General features: G+C 43.0%; 1 protein-coding gene across 1 annotated transcript in view; it reads right to left on the reverse strand.

Moving 5' to 3' along the window:
- The window catches only part of Tbx15 (T-box 15), a 119,357-nt gene extending 96,584 nt beyond the window's left edge, over positions 1 to 22,773 (reverse strand). Inside the window, exon 1 of the mRNA XM_005389071.2 lies at positions 22,071 to 22,773. Coding sequence (XP_005389128.1) covers positions 22,071 to 22,275 — 205 coding nt within the window. The 5' untranslated portion in view covers positions 22,276 to 22,773. The remainder of the gene's footprint in view (positions 1 to 22,070) is intronic.
- Between the last annotated feature and the right edge of the window lie 401 nt (positions 22,774 to 23,174).

Consider the following 23,174-nt stretch of genomic DNA (forward strand, 5'->3'; position numbering starts at 1 on the left):
GATTGATCCTGTTAGACACATACTATTGACCTTCACATACGGATTCACCAAATATGAAGATATACAGACAAATAACCACTGCTAACTAGATTGCACATTTATTTGTTGAGGAATCCACAAGTTATTAGTAATAATTTTCTCTAACAATACTAATCAATATAGTATTTAATATTGTTTCAATTAGTCAATCATCTAATTGAATAATTTCAAAACTGAAGGACCAAAATGATTTGATAATTGAGGTTATTTCAGATTTCACAGTGGCAAGAATACTGTATAAAAATTTATAGAAATAATCTATAAGTAGCAGCATTATTAATCAAGATGATTTAAAAATAATGTGTTCACCACCAAGCACAGGTTTTATGTTCTCTGAGTCTGGCCAGGACAGTAGTATTCTGTCAAAGCAATAGTGAATCAAACTCATCAGCCAAAGAAGGAAATGAAGGAGAGGGACAGGAGAAGATAAAACCGTCAAAGCCATGTGACCAAATAGTGGAAGCCATGCAGATGAAAGAAAAATTAACCAAATGTTTCCCCCTTGAACTTGCATTTTATTCAGTTTGGTATTTCATTCAGGTCTGTAGAATAAAAGAATTGTCTAAGAATTGCAACTGCTGGGCAGAGCTCCCTGAATTGACCAGCATAAAATTAAATTTAATTCTTATTCAATTCTCCTCCAGAATAGTATCCAGTTGTCAATGTGAAAACCCTGAAGGACTTTCATTTTCAATTACAAGTCATATTTTCCACAAGCAGAGCAATACCCTGAGCTTCATTTGCCTAGGGAACCTGCAATCAGATATTACTTACTTCCCCACATTATTTCAATAGCCACAGATTACTCCTCTTAAAGTGAAAGTAATTTTCTAACTTTGATATAATAATGAATATCCTGAGCTATGACATTTGTTTGGGTGCTGGTAGAACTGTTCCCATAGCTTTAAAATATATATATATTCTAGAGCCGTCTGAGCAAACAAGCACTTTCTAGCCTATTTTCCTCCAGGCACTCCTAACGAAAAGCTAGTGGTATAGAATAGTGAGTGGCTCTTGAATCATACTGCCCAGGAATATCTTCTTAGAACTTTTTTAACACAGACATTGTCCCCCTTCCCCCACACACATACCTCCTGAAATGTGTCTGTGGGGTAAGGGAGGGGTCAAAAAACTGCACTGCTAATATCCTTTGAGAACAGTAAGTGATGAACCTAATTGAATATGTGATGCCCTTAAAAGAACTATGTAAGCAAATCAGAAAAGAAGAGTTGGTGGCAAGGAGGGCTTGGTAGTTTCCGAACAAATCAAGAAAATTTAAATTTGGATTAAGGTGGTACCAAGAAATTAGTACTAATTGTGTTATGCTTTGGTCCAAAAATGATGCTCTTAAAGTTTATTCATGTACTGAATATTTTAGTGGTGAAATGCCATGGTGATTGAGATTTACTTTAAAATATTCTACCAGATTAAAAGAGAGGTGGGGGATAAGTATGGCAAAAATACCAATGGCACTGAAGGTGTAAGATAGGGTCATAAGGGCTTGAGGTATTTTTATCTTTAAAATTTTCATAACATTTTTAAAATATCTGAAATAGAACAATAAAAATCAGAGACTACCTCTGTCAAGGTATTTTCCACTACCTTAGAAAGACAGCCCAAGCTGGGTATGGTGGTGCACACCTGCAATCACAGCAGTCAGGAGGAAAGCGCAAGGTTGTGAGTTCAATTCCCGGTACCAGAAAAAAAAAGAAAAACTATATAGTAAGACCCTGCCGAAAGAAAGACAGAAAGAAAGAAAGAAAGAAAGAAGGAGAGAGGGAAGGAAGGAAAGAAGGAAGGAACAAAGGAATGAAGGAAGGAAGGGAGGGAGGAAGAAAGAAAGGCCACCGGTATGCTACACTCTCCCCCACTCACATGGAAAAACAAGAATCAGACAGGTAAATGATTCACCTTCATTGCTAGCTTCCTGCTCCTAGTAGGTTTCTGATAATTTTCCTCATATAAGTTTTTTCATTCAATATTCCTCTATGGAAATTGACTTTAGGGATTTTCCTTAATCATAATTTATATAATGTTTTAGAAGTTGACCCCTATAAAACATTTTGAATTTTACTTGATGAAATTCTCTGAAACTGGACAGTTTTATTTTCAAGCAGAAATACACTGAACCTGAGCTTAACAAGGCAGTAAGTGAAATTCAAATCATTAAGTCCATAAAATATGTAAATTTTCAAGCCTGAACTAAAATACACAATTCTTTATAGGAAGATATAACTTAACATTTAGCAAATTTGGAATACAAAAGTCTGGCTTTACCAAAGCAATAGGCATTTGTCCTCTTTATATCAATATAAGTCTCTTTATCCTGCTTAGCATTTCTCTCAAGAACATCTAAAAATAAGTACTTTTGAACAATGAAAAATATGTCTGCCCCCACAAAATTGTAAGTATACATTTGGTGAAAATTCACAAATTTCAAAAAGTGGAATATGGCAGGGCCTAACTGTAAGTCTCACTGGTGAAAATAAAACATAAATATATTTACAAAGACTGCTCAGGAGATCAGAAGAGCTGGTGCTGATAGTAATTTGTACTCATAGGTAAACAGGCGATCTTGCTGACACTGTTGGATGAAGAAAAATAGACCAAGAAGTTCTCAGCAGAGAAATTAGTGTGATGCCCTTGTGGTTCTCATTTAGGTTCCCAGTGCAGGATGCTTCTGCCACACTTCCCATTTGTAGAAATGTATGAGATGTGGGGGCTGGGATTACAGTCTTTGGTGAGCATGGCTCCTGAGTCAAGCTCAGCGAGTTTCCTTTTTCACCTATACTCATGAACATAGTACCTATACTCATGAACATAGTCCACATGAACATAGTAGTTCTTCAAACTCTATATTAAGTGCCAGGTGATAAAACCTTTTTGAAAAATATGAATAAAAGTGGAACCAGGATGTCAGTTTCTAAATTTTCCCAGGATAGAGTGGCTCTAATACCTACCAGTACATCATCTAGTACAGCCTATTACTACACTCTGGGCTAAAGAAAAGTCCTCTTGGGGGCTGGGGATTTAGCTCAACGGCATGGCGCCTGCCTGGCAAGCACGAGGTCGTGAGTTAGATTCCCAGTACCGGGAAAAAAAAAAAAAACAAAGCAAAGTCCTCTTGCAAGTCATGAAAGGAAACTGAAGCAATAACCAGAATATCTTACTGGGCAAATGTACTTATTCCCTGTACCTTGAGCAGTTCCAGTGATAGGCCTCTCTCAAGTTCTATGGCTTAGGTTCATTCTCTCGTCTCCCTTACTCAAAGACCAAATCTTTCTGAAAAAGAAAAACATCACTTAAGCTATATGATTATCATAGGGACCCCAAGGCAGTAATCTTCTGGGATTAGTTTCTATGGATGATGAGCCTGAACTTCTAGACCACGAGAGCCTGGAGAGAAGACTATAGCTTAGTGAAGAAGCAGGATGCTGATGAATGAATAGAATTTATACATAATATACTATCCTCAGAATGTACTTTGGCATCTGCAATGCCCCATTGTCATTTGAAGATGTGCAAATAGGGTCTTTAATGGCCTATCACTAAGTCTTAGAGAGTTGTCATTTATCCTGTCCTCAGGTTGAGTTCCTGGATCACATGCCCTTTCTAAAGGGGATTTGATATTTTTTTTTCCAGTACTGGGAATCGAACTCAAGACCTTGCGCTTGCCAGGCAGGCTCTGTGCCACTGAGCTAAATCCCCAGCCCAAAAGGGAATTTTGAATAAACATCATTTTGGAGTTGTAGATTCTCAAAAGATGCCAAGTCATTCAATAATTCATTGAGTTTATTGCTATGAATATGTAAGTATCCAAAAATGTACCCTTGCAATTTAGGATGAAAGATAAAAAAAGATACAAGAAGTATCCTTGCAATTTAGGAAGAAAGATAACAAGTAGAGAAGACAGACTCAGTCATCTTACTTATTTACAAGCTAAGTACAGGGAAATGTTTTCCATGCTTGAAGTTAAAAGCATTGATTTTCCCTGACCTCCACTTTCTTTGGGGAAGTTTGACGCTCAAAAGCTATTTCTACTTGGCAATATAGAATACAACTATGGTTTAAAAGCCATCAGTCTTGCAGAATCCACAGTGGCACTGGATTATCCCCACAATCCACTACTAGTGTGTGCATAGTAGCTTAGAGCTCAAACAAGAGCAACTTTGGAGGTCTTGTTCTTCTAAAGCAAGTTCCAGCTATAGGTAGCAGTAAGACAGGTCAGAAGACACAACAGAAAGAACAGAGAGAGGTTCTTTTCCTCCTTGACTATGTGAGTCAAACCCAGAAGAGTATTAAATACTTAATATGTGTTATGCCTTGTATCTAGATGTCCCTCCAAAGCTTCATGCAGTCATAGGTAAGGTTTTTCAAAGGTTGCTGGATCCAGGGTGTGAATAATGGGATTAGCGGTGTAATGCTAAGATTAAGGGTGTGATGCTACAATTAAGGGTGCCCCACACTGGATGTGAGCCTGGATTGAATATAAGGGACATAAAGAGGGCTACTTCACTGCTTTTCTGCCTTCCAATGACCACAAATTGTTTCTCCTTTACAATTCCCCTCTGCCTTGCCACATTCCTTGGAGCCAGCCAACTCTAAACTGAAACTTCCATAAACTGAGCCAAATAAACCTTTTCCCCTTTAACTTTGGGTGTCAGGTATTTTGTCTCAGCAAGGAGAAAAAGTAACTAAGACTGAATTTGGTATTAGAGAATTGGGGTCATTGCTATGACTATACCTGACCATATGATTAGGCTCCATGAGGAGCCTTTAGAACTAGTTAGTGGGAAGAGTTTGGAAAGGTTCTGAGATGCCAGCTGAAGAAACAGCCTGGAATACTTACAGGTGAAACTGACAGGAGATTCTGGTCAGAGCTCAGAAGACCAAAATTCTGATAGAAATGCTGCCAATAAAGACCAGGCTCAGGAAGTTTCTGTTGTGAAGAAAAATAGCATTGACTGTTGGTCTCCAGACCATGTGCGTTATTCTCTGATAGAAAATTTGCCTGAATTTTGCTCATGTTCAGAGACTTTGCCTGAGGCTGAGATTAAGGGAAGCAGACTAATCTTGCAGAAGAAATTTCAAGACAGTCTGAAGTTGGGGCCATGGCATGGTTACTGCTGGGGACATATAGACAGATTTATGTTGAGAATCAATAGCAAAAAGCTCAGCAGAATGATATAAAATATTGTGAGTTTGGCTAGGAAGGAAGCTTCAGTAAAGTTGCAGACTGCAAAGATGGAGGAGAGGAGAACCTGATTGCTGAGAAGGAACAGGACAATACAAAAAACAGCCTGAGGTCATTATAAGAGGTAGCAGGACTCCACCCTTTGTAGCCTCAAAATTGCAAAGGTAAAAACCTTTGCTTTGAGAAGAGAGCCCCAGAGCACAATGTTCCACGATGGTGGTGGCCTCAGGAAGTTTTTTCAAAGATTTTGTTCCTAGTGTTCATCAATCCAGGCATTCTATCTCCTTACAGCCAAGAAAAAAAGAAGCCTGGCTACTGCTTCAGCTGGTGGCAGATTTTGGCATCATCTAGGTGGTGCTGGACCTGCACACAGAATACAAGAGTTGTGGAGTCAGAAAGGCTTCCACGCAGAGCTCAGAAGATGCTGTAGGAGGCCAAACAATTGTCCTCTGAGAAGGCAGTGTATAAAGCTATGTGAAGCCAAAGGTGCAATGGAGATTCCAGAAGGTTGAAGACAGGAACATGGATCATTTGAGGAAAACTGCAATGAGAGCAAAACTAGCCAAAGAAAGAAACCATGGAGCTACAACCACTGAAAGAGCTATAGGGGTAGAACTACTACCCTAGCTGTTTTGAATTCACAACTTGCCACAGATTGCTGGGGATGCTGGACATGGAACTACATAATATAATGTTTGCCCTGGTGGATTTTGGTCTTGCTTTGTTCCCATTCCATTCTATCCTCCTCTTTATACCTTTTGGAATGGAAATGTCTATTTTGTGTCATTGAAACTTGGAAGTATTTAACTTTCTTTTCATTTGTACAAGGACTTGCAGCTAAGAGTTTGCCTTAAACCTCACAAGAGACTTTAGATTTGGCTGTGTCCTGCCTTCTCTGCAATGTGCTTCGGCCATGCCACATGCCTTGGAGCCACCCAATTATGGACTGAAATTTGTACAAACTGCAAGTCAAAATAAAACTTTCCTCCTTTAACTTTAGCAAACAATGAAGAAGTAATTAAGACAATATATAATTTGAAAAAAACAAAAACATACCTAATACCCTGCATGTCCAGCCCTGATGCTTTATGACTGCTCTTTCTAAAACATATTCCCACAGAGCTGCCTCATGTTGCTCAGCCTTCCAGCTTACTCAAAGATTATCTAATGTTTCAGGGATCTTTCTCTTTTTTCTGCTGGAAACTGCTTTCTCCCTCAGTAAAAAGATGAGCACTGAACTAGGCCATACTGTCAGTTCATTCACATATTCCCACTATTTGTAGGAAGGAAAAGCCAGAAGAATTCCTATCATTTTGCTTGGACTTAACATAACTCCACTTTCTCAAGCAAACAAATGTAATCTGTCTTTCATTTAGAGATATTTTTAAACTTCTGTTTAACACTTGGGATTTTCAGATTTCCTTTTATTTTATTTTTTTTCTCCTTTGCTGGGCAGAAAACAGAGGCTGCTATAGACAGAAAGCCTGAAACAAATAGGGAAAGATGGGACAAAGATTCTTCCACAAACTAATCATATTTCTGAGTGTTAACACCTGATCAGGCAATAAAGCTCCAAAACAAATTCCATACAGAAAGCATTCAGACATCTCTATCTACAAAAGTGCCTTGCTAATAGTACAATTTGATAATCTTTCTTACTCAGATTTCATGGTTGCATCCCATTATGGAGTATAGAGATATAAACTGACTTGTCTAAGAACCAATTCTAAAATGTAGAAAAGATCAAGGGAAGGAACTACAAGTGTATATGCATTTATAAGTGTACAAAGATGGCCAAAGAACAGAGATCATTGAACCCAGTGAATCCTTGGGTATAGGCATTAGTTGCCCAGGAATCTAAAGGTTAATGCCTACCCAAAAAGGCAAAAAGAATATAACAGGTATCAGCCAGATATGGTGGTACAAAAATGTAATTCCAGGACACTGTGAGGCTGAGACAGGAGGATGACAAATTAGTGACTAAGAAAGACCCTGGGCAACATAGTGACATAGCAAGAATCTGTTTCAAAATAAAAGTTTTGAAAGAGGCTGCAAAGGCCTTGAGTCCAATTTCCAGCACCAAAAAAAAAAAAAAAAAAAAGATAAAGAACATAACAGGTGTGTTTTTTGCTAATGAAAGAACAGGTCAGTTAGTAGTGTGAGGTTTGCAGATATTCTGGGAACACAGAGGCCTTGCTCAGAAGTGATCTAATCAATTACTTCATGAAGACTTCCCTTTAAGGGTAGTTTTCTGATGACAGTGGCCAAAGCGAGACCATGCATTTGTATGATCTTGGTTATATATATGAGAGTTGTAGATTGCCTAGCAGGAGCTCCCTGTGATCACAAAGTCACAGAAGCACTCTAGCATTATTCTGAGATAAAGAGGGCCCCTAAAAGACAAGCTGCATATAGTAGACACCGAGTGCAGCTGAAAGCATCTGAGACTTTTCTCTGTTATGGTAATAACTAAGCTGGAGCTCTGCACCAGCATGTGTAGTTTTCTGAATCCTTCACATGTTTGAATTTGGCCATGATATCAATTAAGACTAAGATAAGCTTGTCCTTCTTGGAATATTCCTGTCATATTGGGTGTTTAACATGGGTTGTTAAAGTAGAATAAATTTTCTTTGGAATCGATCTTAGAAGAACAGCAAGAGGAAAAGTGCTCTAACAAAAGCATCACTGAAACAATGGCACAGACAGAGAGAACCAGCATGTGAAGAAGGATATGCTAAGAACAAGACAACAGGGCACACAAGGCAAGAAGGGTAGTTTGAGAGTACTGCCACTATGCTCCAGATAGTCCGTCATAAAAACAGTGAAGAGTATGAGTTTTCACAGTTTACCAAAAGTATAATTAGGAACAAGATACACAAATGGTAATACTGAGCACTTTCTGTGTACCAGCACATTCTATTTATCTCACAACAACTCTGCAGCAGGTATTACTAACCTCGTTTTACATGTACACAGCTGTGGCTCACAGTGGTTAAGTCACTTGCCAAAGGTCACACAGAAATAGGTTTGCATAGAAGTCTTCCTGACCACTAAGTCCACACTTCTCTACCATGTAGTGCTGCCTCTGTGCCCTCCATCTATTATCTTGTTAGTTCGCTCTACCCAGCTTCTTCTGTTTCTAGAATACTAAGGACTGTGTGTTTTCTAGAACATTGCACACTCATCTCCGGGCAGACACCATCAAATGTGCTACAGGGCTAATACTGAGCTGACAAGATGAACAAAACCCTCAAAATTCACCAAAAAATGCTGGGTGAAACCCCTTCTAAACTCTGTATCTATACATACGCCCAGAAGCCGCCCTTGTAACAAAGTAGATCTTTTCACTCTCAGTATTCACTAGCAATAAGCCACACAGCTGTGGAAGCCTAACAATTTGGGCAGGAAAACAGACAGTCAAAAAGAAAGAAAAATGTAGTCAAGCCCCAAGGAAAAAAATGTTAACATCCGGAACCAATTCACCCACGCAGGCTGGAGAATGGTTACACCCAGCTCTCTATAACACCTCTCGTCAGCCCCAGCCATTCCCTCCGACACACACACACACACACACACACACACACACACACACACACTGAGGTTTGGTTTACTATTTGCTCACCCCTACCTCAGTCAGACTGGCCTGTGTCTGCATGAAACTTCCTGCAGTACCTACCACCCAGTCAGAATATCACAGGGATTCTTCAAATCTACATGATGTCACAGCCTAATCTGCGTAATGCACAGTTGCACCAGATTGTATCTAATGTTCCCAGGATTGATGGTGGTCATGCAACTAGTACTCTGAATACTGGAGAAAATAAGAACTCTCCAAAGCCTGGATGGTGGCAGAAAGTACTTTTCTAATTGAACAGATCTCATGGATGAGAGCCACTGGATCACCCAAGATTGCATTTATCTTATCCTCTGCCACAGTCTATATTTCAAGAGTTTGGGTCCCTAGGAAAGGAAATGGGCCCAAAAATTCATATGCTGCATTACTGCAAGAGCACATCAAATCCCAGCCAATCAGTTGGCTACACAGATTGGGCCTGGGAATAAGAGAAAACAAACATTTAAAGCAGAGCTAGACTTTACATCTTTCTCTTTTTAGCTTCTAAAATCCACTTTTCTGTCATCGGGCATGACAGGAATTGAACAGATATACAGTTAAGCAGCGAAGAAACCCATTAATTGTGAAAATCCACAAAAGGAAAATTGGGGGATTAGAGGAAGTAGATTTTCTCCAAATCCCTGTTGGCGACATCAGACTTCCTAAGTGAGAAGGTTACTTGGAGTGGGAGGAGAAATGACAGAAAGACAGTGAACAGGTGGACTAGAAAAGAAAAAAGAAAGAAAAGAAAAAATCCTCAACCCTGCTGCTAAGTTTCAGTTCTCTAGAACTCATTGCTTGCATCTTATCTACTTACAGTGGAACAGAAGAAATGTAGCACAGACCCTAAATGTTTATCAGGATGAGAAATCTCTACGAATAACTGATCTCATACCAAAGACTGCTCTAAATAGAGCTGTTAGAAAATAAATGAATCAGAGCAGTTACTCAGAGGTTAAAGTTAAAGCTGTGACTGTAAGAGCTGGTGTCCTTGCCGTGGGTACTCAAGGCAGTTTCCTAATCCTTGGGCATTAAAAAGAAGCCACTGTGGAAATCAGAATCTCTTCCTTTGTAAATTCAATCCATGGCAAAAGGATTTCAGCTGTGATTGCTGAGTTTGAAAAAATCAACAGTACTTAGAAATGCACGAATTGCCAGTCACTGCAACTGATATGTTTCTAAGCTGTTCCATTTTGAATCAATTACCAATGAGATTCCATCCACCCTGTTGTGAATGAAGAGAGGAATGGGTAAAACAGAACAGTTAAAGTTTCCCTTGAATTTCATTGCATGAGGGGATTTAAGATGGGGAGGTTTTAGATCAAATTCAGTATGTGGCCACTACACTTCAGACACTGAGATTTCTGTGCATTAAAGTCAAAGAAAAGCAGGTCACATTAGGAAGTCCCATCCCAAAGACTACAGCTTAGAAACTCAACCTTGTACTGCTGTCGCATGATGTCCTCTCCCAGCAGAAACAAAGTCACTTTAGGACTACAGGGACTAATAATAAGAGGTAAAAAACAGTAGAGACCCAGAAAGTATAAATAAGATCTCTCATTTATGATTGAGCAACTCCTGCTTTGGGAATAGCAGAGACAGCAAACATCAATGCCCACCTACTAAATATTCTCCCTAGAGCACTTAAGATCAGAGGAGAGTTTAGAACAGGGAGGTCATCTAGCCCAGTGGTTAAGGATATGGACTTTGGAGCTACATAGTGCTTTAAATTCTCTTAAAGTGGACTGAAGCTGTGTGGCTGTAGGTGAGTTACCAAATTTGTTGAGCCTCAACTTGCTGATCTGTAAAATGGGGAAACAATGACTGCCCTCCCAGGACTGTTGGGTAGATGTAATGAGAGAATGTGAATAAAAGCATCAGCACAGGGCTGGTAGAGTATGGCCATAAGCCTTGAAAGTTACTGCTGGTTAGAGGTGTGAACACCCAGAGTTAGGATGATTGCAAGATGCCATCTGTTTTGAAGACAAAGTGTGGGACAGAGTCTATCTTGAAGACTGAGGTCTGGATTCTAGCCAGGAAGAGCATCTCCCTTCCCTAGGGGATCAGGTCCTGAGGGCTTATGATGAAGGGACAGAGGCTGCTTGAAGAAGAGAGCGCTTCTCCATTCTTCTGTTCCAAGGAACCGGCCTCTTCCTCTGCTGCCAGGAAACAATATAAACAAACTCTAGAGTATAATTATATTTTTAAATGGTAAATGATCAGATCCAAGCTTCTGTTTTCTGAAAGGAAAATAGCTATTTGGGCAAATCCAGCCAGTTAGATTTGAGTTCTATCCAGTCTTTTCCTCCATCACATTCAGTCTCATTATAGGATTTTCTTTAGTTTAGACCTTCTGTGCTTGCTCCCCACACACATACCTATTTATCTCTCTCAACTTAGCCAAGCAACATTCACTAAGTTTTACTGCAGCCTCAACTAATTGGTGTAGCTGGCTTACTGTCCAAAATCCTGGAGGTCCATCAAACTACAGCTTTACTGAGAGTAAATCTGTGTATTACCTATTAGAGAAAGCCTGACATTTTAATATTTCTGGACTCTAGGTAGAAATATCAGTAACTAACCACAGAGATGCACTCTTGCACTGTTCCACTTCCCCACATTCAGAAAGGCCTCTCTACCTTCAAAGCCAAGCTCTGGAGAAGCTAGTAAAGCTGAGTCTCTGGAGCCCAACCTTCTGCCCACCTCATCCTCCTGCTAATGGCAGGCCCCTATCTCCACCTTGGATTGTATCTCATACCACAGCTCCTGTGCACAGCTGCTCACTCAGGTTCTGGCTTTTTCCCTCAATGGAACTTTGAATAATAACAAGTCTCAGTTCTATTTTACTTTATCAGCCACACATACTCAGATTCTGTAGTTTCTAACTATAGACTGTAAACAGATTGAGGATCCCACTGTATATTCCTAAATATTCCAATCAAAACAGAAGAATGGCAGAAGGCATAGTGGCTGCTTACAGATTGTAATCTGTGACAATTTTTTTATTTAAACTTGTTGCTAAGGTGTGTAACCACTATCAATCCAGTTGCTACTAACCCTAGGCAGTGAGCTAAATCCCCCTTTCTTCCTGTATATTCATACATCTTCATATTAACCCTTTGATGAACATACTTATTATTCTAATACACAGATATAGAAACTAGGGTTAAAAATAAATAACTAACTTGCCCAGAGTCATACAACTAGGAGGTGTTAGAATTAGGGCTTAGACATAAGCACTTTACCAACAGGAATCTAAGTCTTTGGCCACTACAGTGTAATTGATGCATTTAGTGCACCAAGTTGAAATGTTAGTAAAAATATCTCATTAGAGTGCTTTGCTATATACAATTGTTATATATTACTTGAAATACATGTGTACATGTGTACATATATGCATATTCATATATATATATATGTTTAGCACAATGCATTGCATACAGTCCATGTTCAGTGAGTGCTGCTTTTTATTATTACTATTCATATTGTACTACCATTATCAGTATATTGTTATTGTTTGCTAAATGCTTTCTATGGGCCAGGCCCTCGTGGTAAATTATGTTTGGTTTTTTTTTGTTTGTTTTTTTGTTTGTTTTTTTCCAGTACCGGGAGTCAAACTCATGACTTTGCACTTGCCAGGCAGGCGCTGTGCCGCTGAGCTAAATCCCCAGCCCCTGTGGTAAATTCTGAAGAAACAAAAGCAATGAAGACAAGATCCCTGTCCAGCATACAGTAGGGGTGAAAGGACAACTACTACATTCACATACTACATGATTATAGAAGTCTGAACAGGGACTGCATAAAGTAGGGACATCAAATCAGGCTGGAAGCAGTCACTGGAGCTTGAACCCAGCTGAAGAACTCTGTAAGGAAATAAAGCCTCACAAGATAGAAACAAGCAAAATCCTCCTAGGTGTATACTGGGCTCAGTTTTGCATCTGACCCTGCATCAAGTTCAGCTGCTATGAATAGAGGTCTTGAATGCTAAGCTGTCTTCTGACCTAGCTTGTTGACAAGCGTTTTGCCTGTTACTAAGTCATCCTTTTAGCATTCTCACTTTTCTGCCAGATCAAGATCTCGGCTTAGCAGACTAGACATGAAAAATAGTTACTAGTGCTTTCCATCGGGCTTGAATAGTAATGGGGGAGCAATTGATTTTTTTTGCCAGTTAATTCACCAGTGACAAAGTTACTTTTCTCAATCTTCATTTTTTCAAATCTGTAGTTTTTCCAGTTATTTCTAGGAATCACATAGAAAATGTTCAAAGCATGAAAATTTACATTCACTTTCATTTCATTAATGTTATAAAGCCCTTTTTAGCATCATTTACACAGGCAACAATAGGTTACATCAAATACAAAGGGCTGGAAGTCACAAATCTGGGACTTCTGAACATGTGATATTAATATAAATCTTTTTCAAGGGTTTTATGAAAGCTCTTAATTTTAGCTCAAAAAATTGTTTTTGGCTTTGTGCTGCTATTACTGTTACTTTCCACAACTTCAGTAAAATCCCTCATTCCAACAAAGTAAACGATGGTCAAGTGATGGCCAAGGTATATTAGGAGAAAATGTTATTATTTCAAAAAGAAAATTTAATAGAATTACAAGATCTTACAGCTAGAGGGGCCTCAGGTTTCATTTGAGCCCAGCTCTCTCATCTCACAAACCAGGAACTGAGGCCTCATCAGGGGCTATGAAACAACTTTAAAACACGTTTTACAACATTAATATGTCTGCCTTTATATCCCTGGTTCCAAAATTAATAGTAAAACTAGCTCTAGACTCTAGGTCTCCCAATTTAAGGTAATCTAGCCCTCTTCTTACCATAATACATAGATATAAAATAAAATATGAGAGTCTGTGTTAAAAGCTCTGTAGCAGAGTGGAGACCCAGAGATATTAACATAAGCAACTAAGGTTTCTAAAGAGTTTTTCTATTCAGCATTGCTCGGCAAGCTTGCGTATATTTTTAATTTTCTACCTAAACTCTTTTTCAAAACAGTGTATGTAGTCCCTTTTGAACTTTGTTGCCGAAATAGAAAAAAAATTTATTAAATTTCTGAAGTGAGGAAACTGTTCACAATCACTTATTGCTACAATTACTTGCCCCTCCCCACTGGAAAAATCAGTATTTATTTTTTAGTAGTAAGAATGGAAGCTGAAACCTACCCAAGTCACTTAACCCCAGGCATCCACTTCTGGGCCCTGTAGCCTATAGAAGCTGAGGCTTTGGAGCCAGCAGGGTTCTAGGCCGAACTTCCCTTTGCCATCAAAGTTGAGCTCCAGAGGGAGGCCTTTTCCGCAGACTAAACTTAGGCATTTCTCAGTGACTAGTGGTCCCTTCTCCATTTGCTTGGTTAGGCTGGGTGGTTTCTTTTTTAGAAGAATTATTTCATTTTTTTTTTTAATACCCAAGAACAATGTGAAAGATAATTGCTATCCCTCTCTTTCCTTGGGGAACACTGGTTCCTGACTGGAGCATCCATACCATTCTGAACCTTCAGACCTTCTCAGACAAATGAGGACCCTCAATGTCCCAGATGGACAGGATGACGTTCTTTTGAAACAGACTTGCTACAACACATACTGACCCCAGATTTACCCATTTGGAAATGGTTAGGGATTAAAAGTTGTGCAGGCCCAGGGATTCTTGGTTTCTAATTGCTAATGTTTGAAGTTAGTTTGATTCCTCGGAAATTTGTTCAGCCTGATGAAAGCAAAACTCAAATTCCCCTCGGGGCGAGAGGTGTAAGATCCGTGGGTTCCGTTTGTTTTTCTGATTTGTTGGTTTTGGGGGGTCTGATTATTTTGGGGGGAATGATTTTTACCAAGGCTTTCCTGGTTACCCCAGAATGCCCATACTGCTCCAGGGTGTAATTAGAACTAAGAATGGCACCGAAGGTCCCTCAGGATTCCAGGCTCCCTGGTTTCAAAGGCTCCGCCGAAGCATCGGCGCAAGGCCCACAGCCCGCAGACTCGCCGGCCAGGAGCACAGCGCAGCGCGCCTCAGCAGCAAAGGGCTGGCTGCACCCCGACCTCAAACGCAGCTCCGGACCCAGCCATCCCTGCCCCTCCGTCCCGCAGAGGCAGCACGACCTAGTTCTCACTTGTGAAAGTCACCAAAAATGCCCCATTTTCCCAGGGAAAGGCTTACAGGAAGGGGTGCAATCTCAGTTCCTTCCGCGGTGAAAAGTCGTCTGAAAAAGAAAACTGGAGGAGGGGAGTGGGTGTTTTCAGTGTGTGCTGAGGTTGAGAAAGGAAGAAGGGACAGATGGGGAGGGGAAGACAAGAGGGTTGACTATTTTCTGAGCTACCTGAAGCTTTAACCCCGAGTTCCGGTATGTAGAGAACGTTATCTGAGATGAAATTAATCGGTCCACCTAACTGAAAAGTAGAAGTCAAAAACCCTAAGGCTTCAACTAGGTAGGGTATATAATAACGACCTCTAATGATCCCTTTCAAAGGGAACTTTACTGTGATACGTACCGAGTTTTTTATTTTGTTTTGTTTTTTAATCCTATAGGTATGGCTACTTCGTGCAAACAGCTCACTTGAGCCTCAGCAATTGCACTGTTAAAAAAAATTGGAGGAAAAAAATCTACATATATATTTCTTAGGTCTTTAATTTCTTTATGTCTCAAAGTTTCTTTCGTTATTTCTATAGGCATGATTATTGTCCAGATTTCATTTAGTTATTCCGTGTACTTTCCACATGGGGAAACAAAATTACATTCAGAATTAAAAGCAGCATTCTGTCCATCCAAAATAAAGATGGCATTATTCACAAAATTAAATGTCTAATTTAGTTCAAAATTTTCCATTGTGCCTCTTCTTTGAAAATTGTATCTCTGCAGTCTCATTTTCTGGTGTTTTCGCTTAGACTTTGGTCAAAATCACCAGTTAATCTAAGAGTTAAATGAAAACAGTATCAGGAAGTTTCAAATCTGGAATTCTCTGGGATTGTCAAGTGCTACACAAAAGTGACAAAACATTTGGCCTCCCAAATTTAACGTCTCCCCAGTTTGCAAAACTGGCTACAAATTCGCACAAGCACGCACTAACACACACACATGTGCATGAACACAAGCACACATGGCAGTCTCTGGATCTTAAATATTGATATCCTACTCAGAAATAGTGTTTTGATGTTGAATATAGCAGTCTGGTATTTTCACATGCATAAATGTACACATTTCGTGTACCTGCGTCCATGAGAAACATGTATAAACACATATATTTATGCATATACTTTTGAATGCACTTTTCTATAAAGACAAAACTTGATACTGGTTAGTTTTTTAAAGTACAGAAAAAAATAGTGATCGCAAAACCTGTTTGCATTTCTGGCATCAAAGCCCATCACCACTTGTGGTTAGTGAAATATTCTGCCCAAAGTGAAGCCATTAATGGCTCTGAATAAAGGTTGATTAGTCCTCACCAGTTGCTTAAATTCCCCACCTCTCCTCACTTCTCAGCAGGTTCTCCCAACCAAGTCCCATTTTCCACCTGGACACTTATAGCAACCGTTTCGCTTAAATTAACTAGTGACTATATTTCACCCAAAGAAGTGTAAACAGACCTTGATTTATAAATTTGCTAATTGCTGCTCCCAGTGCAGAACCCTGAGTATCTCAGTCATGCACATATAAAATTGGAGGCTTGCTAGAAACCAGAAAATGCAAAGCAAAAATAAACCACATTGAAGAAAAAAAAGAAGGAATGGGGAGATTCCACATTCCACCAGTTCTCTACTTTTCTTTTTTGTGAAAAATATTCCAAATGATCAAAACCTAAACCTCAGAAGGGAAAACTGTTTAAATACTGAACTATTAAACTTGCACTATTTAATCTTGTGAAACTAAGAAAGCAATTTCCAGCTATACTATCAGAATGACCAACTAATGGATCTCTGCATTTCCACAAAGGAGAAAGGAAAGTGACGTGCCAATCTGCCCCATATCCCTGTGGAATTTGCACAGGTCAGCCTTGCTTTCTTTTTTTTTTTTTAATCTGAGAAGGAATTCACTCACAGATTTAAGTAGTGATTGTTTTTTCTTCCCAATATAAGGAAGTTTCTCCAGAGTTCACAAGCAGTATCTCAAAAGAATTCTCTCATTTTATTAATATTGTATTTTTGCCAGTAGAATGATTGTGATAGATCTGTAATACTCTGCTCCTTAATAACACCAATGAATGCCCTAGGACAATGTTGAGTTTTCTGAGCCAAAACACATTTGTCTTTCTCTTCCTGTTGCTCAATATGAAGGATTAACGATGAGGTACTTGCTTCCATTAGATTCATGTCCACACAGGCAAAGGACATTACACAGATAAATGAGGAGCACAAACCACCAATACACAATATTTTTAGTTCTGTTCCACAGATCAGGCACTTAATGATATTCTTCACTCGCTCCTCCCATGCTCTATGTAGTAAAAATATTTTCAGCTTTTACACAATTACAAAATGTACCATTTGAAATAATTGATATAGGGATGTGGAGGTCCCGAAAAACACGACAGCAGATATGTGTCGATCTAACTTCAGTGCACTTTAAGAAATTTAATTCTTTCTTCCTCTCTGCATAAGCATTTCCTCGTGAACTTTCCTAAGAATTTCATCTATAAAATTAGTAAACCAGCCGGGAACCCAAATATAGTGTTCAACAAGAAATAGTTTGGTGGGGTGTGAAAGAAACGAATTCAAAACTGCATCGCCCTGAGGCTGTGGCTGACCTGCCTAGGAAAGTCTTTGCTGCCCAGCAGGTTGGTAATCTGAGGTGGGGGTGAGTCCTCCAAGATACAGAGGTGCGGCAGAGGTGAGTGAGGGTCTCCCCTGAACATCGTGGCAACGAAAGAAGAGACAACCTACCTCCCTTCGTGCGCCTATTATCCCTAAGCTCACCACGCGGGCTTCTGAAGCGCGGGAATGGGGTGGGAGTGGAGAGGAAGGGGTACCCCCTAAGAAACCACAGCGATTCCTCCCGAACAGCCCAAACGCTGAGCATTGGAGTTTTCTCTGTCCTCCGTTGCCATTTCTTTGAGATGGAGCCCTGAGAATTATTCCCCTTTTCCTACTGACTTCTATCATGCCACCGCTCCAGGTCCTGAGTCTCAACAGAAAGTCTCCGTGACCTTCCAGGGAGCCCTCTGCGTGCGCTCCCAACACGCGAGCCCTCCCAACCCGCGCGCCCTCGGGGCATCTGCTGCAGCCACTTGAAAAAGAGTCTTGGAAGTCCGCTTCATTCTCACCCGGTGACAAAGTCAGTCTTTACCTCCTCCCTATTTGCTGTCAAGCAAGACCGCTTATCAAAGGGGTGCCCTCCGAGATAGGCTATGTTGAACCGTGAGGCAGGAACCTTGCTGAAGTCCAGCAGGCCCCGCACTGGGCTGCTCCGCGGGTGGGGTCTGGGGACCCTGGAGGGCTGCACTGGAGCTGGGGCACGCACCGCGGCAAGGAGTAGGGTCCCTTGCCCCGGCCTCTACTCCCGCGAACCTTGGGCTGAATACCTCCCACTTAGTCCCTGCAGTCCGAGCCAGCCGTGCTGTCGGTGCTTGCACTGGTCCAAGCACTCTCTCTTTCTGCTGGCTTCCAGCTCTTTATTCGTTACTTCAACGTCAGTTAAAAGTCACTTCCTCCGTTTCACCCCATTTCCCTATTGGAAGTGGATGTATGAAGGGGTAAAGTCAATAAACTGAAAGATTAATTCATATGACCCGTTGATCTCCGCAAGTGAAAAGAAGAAAGTGCTCCGGGGCAGCCGCCCTTTCGGCTCGGGCTCTTCCAGAGTCCTTTCGCTTACGGTTTGCCGGGGAGGGCGGCTCAGAATGCGAATGCAAGTGTGCACGGGCTGCCGCCTTGCCTGCGTGTCCTCGACCTGCCTGTCTCTGCGTGCCCACTCTCGTGCACTGCCACTTCCCCACACCTCCTGAGCGCCGTGGCTACAAGGCTCAGGCCTGCAGACTCTAGGCTCTGAAGCGGGAAACCCTCCGCAGAAGGTTTGAATTATTTCGCTCCGCAGGAGACCGGGTCTCGGCTACACTCAGCTCGGGATTGCGGCGGGAAATACCCAAACCAGAGTTGGAGGGGCCGGTGGAGCTGGGGATGGGGTCCCAGCGCAAATGGCGCCGCCGAGCACTCAAAATACACTTCCAAGGCCGCAGCCACAGCAGCTGTTCTGGCCTATCCTGGCTAGAAAGTTTCCTGTTGCTGCTTAAGGAGAGGCAGGGGCGAGCAGGCTGGTTACCCGGGTTCCTTGCAAAGCGGTCTTGAGACCCTCTCCAGCCTGTGAAGGCTGATTCCTAGTGGTTTCTCCAAAAGAGAGCGCTGTAGACACGGAGAGGACAGTGACAGTAGCTCATGAATCCTCTCCAAATCTCGGCAGGCCTCGGTTTCTTCGGGGCCTCCAGGTTCAGCGGAAATTTTTGAAATACATACTGTGACCTCTGGTGGGTGAGTGCTCACAGCGCCCAGGCCTGGATGGTCCCCCGCTGCTGCAGGTTTGTGCCCCAGGGGCGAGTACTCAAGTGCTAGCTAACACCAGCTCTGCCCCTGATGCAGAAGGAAAAAAATGGGCTGTGAAAAAGCAAAAGGCCTCATCTTTGAATTAATGTTAAATGTCAGAATCTGAGTCTTAGGTTGTATGAGGATCCCTGGGTTTCCAGGCTGAGCGTAGCAGACTGGAAATAGCCAGCGCCAGTCAGTAAGAAGTGGCTGTAAGGGTGATAAACACAGCTGCTCTGCCAGCTTGGCACAGGTATCTTGTGCGTGTGTGTGGGTATGTGTTGCTTTGCCCCAGCCCCGTGGAAATTTTGCTTTTGTATCTTGTTTTGTTTTGTTTCTTGTCCTTTCCTTGTTAGGGGCCTAAGGTGGGTGAGCCACAATGCAACTCCGAGGCCTTAACCCGCAGAAAACAGATGGAACAGAATTGTGAGGCCCAGCCCAGCAGAGACACTGTCCTATGCCAGATGGGTCGCCTGCATTACTCCTCCATACACACATCTTTAATAAATGTGGCTCTAGGTCTTCCTTAGGATGATATATATTCGAGGAGAAAGTAAAAGTCCAAAAAGGTCCCCACTCTGGTCACAAATTCTGCTGCAGCCTGGGACTACAGCCCTGCAGCTCTGCCTCCTCTGCTCTGCTGTCCAGAGGCCACCGAGCTGTTTTCTGAAAGCTTTTTTCTTGTCCCATTTGCAGATGGTAAGAAAGTCTCAGGCACTGTCAGGGCTCCAATATAGGGAGTCCCTTTGCCCATCACCGGAACTGGACAGCCTATGGCCCCATTGTGCAGAAAGCTTTCAAGTGCTTCGGCTGCTGCTTCCTCTCGGACCCCTCCCCACAAATAAATTTTGCTTTGTCCATTCCAAAGACCCATCTTCTTTTTTAAGTGATACCAAGAGATGACCAAATGGCCTGTTACATAAAATTAGTCTCTTAGGTTTTCCATCCCACCACATTCCACAGGAGCTAGGCAACAAAATTGTGGAGCCTTCTCCCTCATGTTCAAACCCCTGGAAAGGTCCATCTTTGCCCAGATACTCTCTTGCTTTTCTCCTCACTTTCAGCCCAGAAAAAAGGCAGAAAAAGAACACAAGCTGAGTCCTTCTTTATGCTGAGTCCCTCTTTATGACTAGCCTTTTCGAACATGGGACCCTAGACAGGCTCCCAGAGACCTGGGGTCTCCCAACAGAAAAGTTCCAGTGGACAGAGCGGCTGCCATGCTCGGTTAAGTAATTTCTGCTTTTCCCACTGTCCAGAAAATAAGATGAAAAGAACCTCCTAAGTCACAAGTTGTCACAAGGCCTATAAGAATTTCCATTAACTGAAGGAAGACCCTAGTGAGATTTTTGACAACAGATAAATTCGGTGAGCACATAGACCGAGCAGATAAAGGAGATGCGTTAGGCATGAGTTCCTTCCTGAATTGCTCACGAAGAGGTCTGCGTGAACCTGCACCCACCTCCAAACACAGAAAAAGACCTAGGCGGACAAAATAAATCTCCTTTTAATTTTCTTTTCATCGACTAATAAAAATAATTCCCTAGCACTAAACTCAAATTCCGTAGCGGGCCACAAGAACACGGAGAATTCATAAAACCCCGTCTCTGCAGGTCACTTGCTAATCGCGTTATTATTAGTTATTATTAGCCTCTGGAGCGTGGAAATTGAACTGTCACTGCCTAAAGAGAAAATGTAAGCGACAGCTGTCCCTCCTCGGGTTTGGCCAACTTTCCAGCTGGGATCCCCAAGCTCCTAAGCTTGTGGTGCTCCCACCCGTCCGCTGCCCCCACACCCGGCTCTTGCCAGTGGTTGGCGCAGGTCTCGGCCCTGACCCTGGCTGGTCAGCAGGAGCACCTCCAGTGTGCCTTCAGAAGTTAGAGCTGGAAAATTTCTAAAGCCGTCAAATCAAGCTTCGGGAGTGAGCGCTGTGCTCCTGTGCGTGCTGCACTAGGCTTTCTGACAACAGCTGTCCCCCAGGTCTGTTCTTGCGCAGCTGAAATCTTGGTGCTTAGCCCAAACGTTACCCCCACCCCAAGGTTCTGTTAAAACACAATGACATTCGTCCTACGTTTTATGCGCCCTGCCTACGTTACATGCACAGAATAAGCATAGATCCAGACAGCAGTTAACCAAACCCATGCCCCTACTCTGAACACACATTGATGTGGGCTCTCAACAGTGACTTAGGGTGCAGCGCGGCTGGTCTCATATCGATTCCTGTTTCCAGCCTGGTAGAAATAGAATTACACCCCATCATCCAAGAATTAGTTGGGAGGAGAGCGGGGGCTGAGACTGAAGGCTGAATGAGACAAATTGGGCATTTCTCTAAACTCAAATACGGGTTCAGAGAATGTTGCGCCAGTCCTCTCCAGCTCTCAGATGCAAGTACCAGTTCGCTCTCGGGGTTGCCCTTCGTCGAGAGCCGGAGGCCTGCAACCCTTCAGCTACCGGCACCCCAACACTGCGCTCAGCTCCGGGAAGAAAAAGAGGTGCGGGCAAGTAGGCCGCCTCCCCAGAGGTTGGCGAAGAAAGTGCAAGGTTCTGGGCTGATCCCCAAATTGGTTCCGGCGAATTTAGAGAAACTCTAGGCAACTGTGCCAAGAAAAACCCGCGTCGGAGCAAAGAAGGGAGCTAGCGGTGGGGCCCTGCTCCACGCCCGCGGACGCCCTTTGGCTTCCCCTCTCCGTCCACCTCCCGCAGTCCGACCCGAGGACTCACCCGGGTGGGGCTCCAGGCCGTGCGCCGCCGCGTCCTCCGCGTCTGCGAGTGGGCCTGCCGGGCTCAGCGCCTCCATGGACAGGTCCAGCCCCTTCTCCTCCCAGTCTCGCAGTTTTCGCTTTTTATTTGAGCCGATCAAGGCTTCAACGGAGAAGGCATGTGCTCGGGAGCTCAGGGCGACTGCAGATCTTCTCCTTTCACTCATTTTAGCCGCCCGCACCCTGGCCCCCGCTCTCCCCCGCTACAAACGGAGCAGCCCGCGCCCTCACGCTCCCAGCGCCCGCCGGGCCCGGCCTGGGAGAGGCGGCGGCTGCGCACCCTCCCCCTGCGTGCTCCCCCGCCCTCCGCCGCCGGGTCCGCCGGCGCCCCCAGCTGCCCCAGCCGCTAGGAAAGAGCGCCCGGAGCACCGCCCGCTCGCTGCATGAGCGCCGGAGTCCTGCTTCCCACCCACCCGGGAAGGCGCTCACAGGCTACGCCGCCCGTACTTCATCTTTTTTTTTTTTTTTTTTTTAACTCTCGCCCTCTCTCCTCCCTCTCCTCTTCTCTCCTCCCTCTCCTTCTTGCCCTCTCGGTCTTCCCGTTCTTTCTCTGATCCAAACTTCTGGGAAACTTTTTATCCCCCCTAAATTCCTCCCTTCCCAAGGAACAGGGGGCAGGCAGTGCGCTCCCGTCCGAGGGGTGAGGGAGAGGGAGGGGGGAGGAAGAAAAAGACTGAGGGGGCAAAAGCCAGCCCCCAGCCAATGGCAAGAAGGGAACAGGAGAAACCCTGGGAGCGCAGGCCAATGAAGAGAAGGGAGAGACTGAGGCTGGGCCAAGGCTGCTGCTGGGAGTCCCCTGGATGCTCCTGTACCAACTTTAACCCCTAGCTTCCCGGTCCCCCAAAGGGTAATGGAGCGGGGAGGAGAGGAGGTATGAAAGTTGAGGTCCAGTCTGCTTTGTTACAAACTCCAGGAAATCCCAAATCCGTATGTTTCCCACCTATTTTTTTTTAGTATATGTGCTGCCGAAGCGAGCACGTTTCCCACCTAAATATGCTGGGTGTCATAAACACTGCGAGCCCATAGTCATGTTTAATTGCAGATCTGGAATTTGGGGGGCCCTGAT

The sequence above is a fragment of the Chinchilla lanigera genome, unplaced genomic scaffold (assembly GCF_000276665.1).
Source record: "Chinchilla lanigera isolate Chin_1 unplaced genomic scaffold, ChiLan1.0 scaffold00034, whole genome shotgun sequence".
NCBI lineage: Eukaryota > Metazoa > Chordata > Mammalia > Rodentia > Chinchillidae > Chinchilla > Chinchilla lanigera.